Source organism: Muntiacus reevesi, chromosome 6 (assembly GCF_963930625.1).
Source record: "Muntiacus reevesi chromosome 6, mMunRee1.1, whole genome shotgun sequence".
NCBI lineage: Eukaryota > Metazoa > Chordata > Mammalia > Artiodactyla > Cervidae > Muntiacus > Muntiacus reevesi.
This window is the reverse complement of record NC_089254.1, coordinates 77,106,889-77,111,782: the sequence shown is the minus strand read 5'-3', so window position 1 is coordinate 77,111,782 and position 4,894 is coordinate 77,106,889. Positions and strand designations below refer to the sequence as shown.

The window sequence follows — 4,894 nt, the reverse complement described above, 5'->3', positions numbered from 1 at the left end:
CGTGGGAGGAACCCGCCTCGCCCACAAGTGCACGGTGACATTTACAGCTTAGTAAGGGTACTTCAAAATATCCGGGAGCAAAAACCTCGGGCGGGAGCCAGAACCTTCCTGGGATCCGCGACCACCCCGTGAACCCGTCACAACTTTCGGACACCGCTCACATCTTCGCGCATGCGCAGCGGTGCCGCGAGCCCCGCTGTCTGTCTTCGCCCCGCCCCTCGGACCGGAAGGAGTTGCCGGCCCTTCCGGCGTCCGGCGGCCCTGCGGTTGCCTCAGTGATGTCGTGGGTTCAAGCTGCTTCTTTGGTCCAAGGTGCTGAAGAGGAGGGGGACGTGTTTGACGAGGAAGCTGATGAGTCGCTCCTGGTGCAGCGGGAATGGCGGAGCCACATGCAGAGACGAGTCAAAGTAAAGCTGCGTGGAGGGGGCGGGGATCCATTACTGTACCGGCTTGTTAGGACTGGAGCTGGGCGTTGCGAGGAGGTGGGGTCCCAGGATGAAGGCCGGAGTAGTCGCGGGCTGGCCTGGCACTGCGCTCCCTCTCCCTTACCATTCAGTCTGGCCCACGTCCTGCTAGGGTTTCCCAGTGGGTTACTTGAAACCGTGCGACACCAAAGGATGTTTTCCTCGAGCGCCCGTGGAGTGTGTTGGATGGACACTGGGGACTGAACAAAATAACCTTTGTCAAAGACTTGGAAGAGATTTCGGTTTGATGGGCATCAGAGGGAAAGGGGTGGACGAGAAACCTTTACGCTGTTCTAATTATGTCTGTCAAAGGACATGTAGGCAGTTGACATGGATTGCTTGAATGAGTGGGCCTAAAGCTAGAAGTAGTGTTAATCACAACAAATGGAAAAAGTGAACTTAAGAATGTTGTCAAAGGGCAGTAAGAGAAAGCTAATAAGGAATGGGGTCACAGAGTCAGAGGAGGCTGAGCGACTGAACAAAGTAAGGAATGGTGGTGGCTACATAAGGGAGTATTAATGTTTCTTTTTTTTTAATTCGTTGGCTGTGAATTATCCATCTCGAATTTGTCTTACTATTCACTGAGTCTCAGCTTAACACTACACACCCAGTTTCCAGGTGGAGCTCTCACAGCTTAGTTCAGGGTGAGGAACAAATGGTGAGATCTGTGCCAGCTAGTGTCCTTGCCAACCATTTAATTGCCATTAAATCTGCCCTTGTTTAATGTCTCAGTAAAATAATATTTGCTTAGCACAACAACAATGTTGTTAACTTCAGAAATGCCTCACGTGAAGCTGAGGCTACCAGTAAGTATTGAGCACCTTTTGAGTGTTGTGGCAAGACAAAATCCTTGCACACAGAGGATTTTCAGTTTACTTAAATTAAGGTAAATTTTTAAATCAAGCAAAATTTCTAAAACCAGATTTCTCATCTTCCTTTTACTATACCAATTTCCTCTTTCCCTACTCCAGTTCCAAGACCTTGGTAACCTAGCTCTGCCTTACCCACCTACACCAAACCAGTTTCTAAAGGACCAGACACCTAATTCTCCATGTTTCCTTTCTGTGGAGCTATTGCTAATGTGGGTTTTTTTGTAATATGTAGAATCAGTATTTTAAAATGTGTCCAATAAATCTAGACTACAAAAATGGGATAAACCAACAATAAACTTTTATGAGAAGCATAGTCTACTTTGGTTGTGTGATTATGCCATATGTTATAAAACCATGATGCTAAATAATACAATAGAGGCTTGTTTCATCAGTTTCTAAATTGGTTCTGTGACTTTCTAGAAAAACCTACACTGGTTTACTTGGTGTTAGTTATAGCTGTAATTCTTCATTGCTTATTTTTAGGAAGGCTACAGAGATGGAATAGATGCTGGCAAAGCAGTTACTCTTCAGCAAGGCTTCAATCAAGGTTATAAGGAAGGTGCAGAAGTCATCATAAACTATGGACAACTTAGAGGAACATTGAGGTAATTTTTAAAACTTAAATGCTGAATTATTTTAACCTTTGTACTAGTGGAGGGTTTTGATGAAAGTAATATGTAAAAGTAAAGTGTAAGCTGAAGTGTTTCGCCTAGTGTTAAATCCACAAAGGGGTACTGCAGAGTATAGACTAAAATTGCCTTCAAAAAGTCAATAGTTATCATCTTTAATATGTGAGCCAGATGTTGTCTTTTATTTCAAAGAAATGATACGAAGGTGTCTTCTTTTTTGCTACCTGACCTACCACCAATCTGTATCTCAAAATAATTGAAAAGATCTTCAGGTTTTGGATAACACTTTTATTCTTGCACATGTGGCAGAACACAATAAAACAGATGTCTAGACTAGAAGTACCTGATGAAGAGTATAGCCAGTAACAGAAAAATTATTCCATTTACTTTATTCCTGAACTTTGAACACCTGTCAGGATTTCATAGGAATAATGTCATGTGTTAGAACCAAGTGGTCCAAAGGCACATGGAGCTACGAGCCTGGCAGGCTTGTCCTCTTTGATGTTGTGTATCTTTTAAACAGTCCTCCGTAGAGAAAAACATGAATGCTTCAAAGAATCACTGATTTTTACAAGGTATGAAATAAAAGTTATCAAAACAGGACAGAGACTTCCCTGGCAGTCCAGTAGTTAAGACTCTGTCTGCACTTCCAATGCAGGGATGCAAGTTTGATCCCTTGTCAGGAGATGAAGATCCGACATGCCATAAGGCAGCACAGCCAAGAAAAAAGAAAATTAGAAAAAAGTTATCAATACAAAAGTTCATTACATTTGAGGTTTTATAAAATTCAGCTGTCAGGAATCAGCATTTGTAGTATACTATAGTAAGAAAATGATCATGTGTTCATCTTCACATCAAGTTAAATTAATTTTTTATAAGGTTTTTTATAAGCTTCCTGAAAGCTTATTGCAGGGTGTCTGCTGGCAATGCAGTGGATTTGGACTTCATGCTTTCATTTTCATGGTCTGGGTTCAGTCCCTGGTCTGGGAACTAAGTTACCACAAGCTGTGTGACATGGCCAAAAAAACAAAAACAACTTGTTGCTAACATTATTACTTTTCACAACCACTGTTATTTCGTGACATGAATAATATAAATGTAGGAAAGTAAAAGTACTATCTATACTAAAAAGAAAAATAAAGAAAAATAATTATTAGGACTGGAAGAATTCTAACCTTCTTCAATAAACTTGTTAGCAAAGTATCTACTCTAACAAAGTTGGAAAAGTGAGTTGTGTCAAAAGTTTTTTTCCCCTTTACCTTCAGTTTTGATGTCAAGCGGCTATACGGTTATAACTGATTTTTAACCTTAGTTACACCTTGTTATCAGCTGGGAAGCTTTAAAAAAATAACACCCCCAGAGATTCTGATTTAATTGGTCTCGGGTGTGACCTAGACCTTGATAAAGTTTAAAAGTTTTCCAGGTAATTTTGATGTACATCCAGGATTGAGAATCACTAGTTTAGAAGCTGGTTGCTGCCTTTAAAAGAAAAACTAATTTTTCAGATTTTTTCTTTCTCTTGAGTTGTATCCATCTTCAACAGAAGCTATACAATCATAAGGGGAAAATAAAATCAGGAAAAATAGATGAGGACCTGTGGAGGAGGGGTTATGAATTATAAACAGTTTATATGATTAACTCCAGCTGTTTAATTTCTGTTGAAAGATAATGTTTTTATATTTATAATCTTATTTTACGATCATTACTTTCCTGATTTTGACTCACATTGCTATTATTAATAATTTTTGCGTGATGTTATCTAGAAGAGAAACATGTAAGCCTTAGCTTCAAAAATTCTAAAAGCCTTTGATTGTTTAAATTTTTTTTCCTCTTTAACTCTTATTTATATTTTCGTTCAGTGCTTTGCTCTCCTGGTGTCACCTTCATGATAATAGTTCGGCTTTGATCAGTAAAATAAATAACCTTCTGGATGCAGTTGGCCAGTGTGAAGAGTATGTGCTCAGACATCTGAAATCAATCACTTCACAGCCACATGTTGTAGATTTATTGGACTCCATTCAGGATATGGACCTTTGTCATGTAGCTCCAGCTGAGGAAAAGATCGATGAAGCTAAAGATGAAAGATTCTGTGAAAATAATGCTGAGTTTAACAAAAACTGTAGTAAGAATCTTAGTCGGGTAGATTGTTCATCTTTAGAATGTTGTAGAGCCCAGGAGCATGCACACCCTGAAAACCCAAGCCTCACTTGGATTTTAGAACAGACAGCCAGTTTGGTAAAACAGCTGGGAGTATCAGTAGACATATTACAACACCTCAAACAACTATAAAAATTACCTTCACTTTAATAATGGAAGCAAAAAAAAATAATGGAAGCAGTGTTCAGAACATTCATAGAACATTTTGTTTCTGAACAAGCTAACCAAAATTTGCACTGATTCCTGCACTTCACTTTGTAAGGGTATCCCTTCATGTAATGTTGAAACATCTTCAAAATTAATACTATTAAATGTAATATAATCCTTCTTTCTTTGTCACTGGTAATTTTTATGTGACTTAAGTTATGCTCAAAAATTTCAGTTGTCTTCATTTTCAAATTTCTGAGGACTCATTACTATCAGAAATGAACAAGAATCAGACTACAGTTGACCCTTGAACAACACAGGTTTTAAAGATACCCAACCACCATGCAGTGAAAAAAATCTGCATATTACTTATAGCTGTCCCTCCATATCTGCGGTTATGAGTCTCAGATTCAACCAGTCTCAGATCATATAGTACTGTAATATTTACTATTGAAAAAGGTCCAAGTGTAAGTAGACCCTCAGGGTTCAAACCCATGTGTTCAAGCATCAACTGTTCTTTTGTAAGGACTTAGCCCTACTTTCTGCTCCTGTCACATTGTCTTGTGATTAGGACCTCATCAACTAATCAGACCAAAGTTACAAAAAATAACCTAATGGCTAAAGT

The 4,894-nt window shown here is 39.2% G+C and overlaps 1 protein-coding gene across 1 annotated transcript; it reads left to right on the top strand.

The window, feature by feature from the left end:
- The first annotated feature begins 246 nt into the window (after window positions 1-246).
- Window positions 247-4,450, top strand: YAE1 (YAE1 maturation factor of ABCE1). The gene is made up of 3 exons (XM_065938796.1): window positions 247-407; window positions 1,820-1,941; window positions 3,825-4,450. The coding sequence occupies exons 1-3, from the start codon at window positions 279-281 to the stop codon at window positions 4,252-4,254; spliced, it is 681 nt and encodes a 226-aa protein (XP_065794868.1). The 5' UTR covers window positions 247-278; the 3' UTR covers window positions 4,255-4,450.
- Window positions 4,451-4,894: the final 444 nt, after the last annotated feature.

What these genes read in the sequence shown, in the direction of transcription:
- YAE1 (XM_065938796.1), top strand. Translation starts at nt 279, where the DNA reads ATGTCGTGGGTTCAAGCTGCTTCTTTGGTCCAAGGTGCTGAAGAGGAG. An exon ending in ACATGCAGAGACGAGTCAAA is followed by an intron (nt 408 to 1,819) that starts GTAAAGCTGCGT and finishes GCTTATTTTTAG; the next exon opens with GAAGGCTACAGAGATGGAAT. An exon ending in CAACTTAGAGGAACATTGAG is followed by an intron (nt 1,942 to 3,824) that starts GTAATTTTTAAA and finishes ATTTTCGTTCAG; the next exon opens with TGCTTTGCTCTCCTGGTGTC.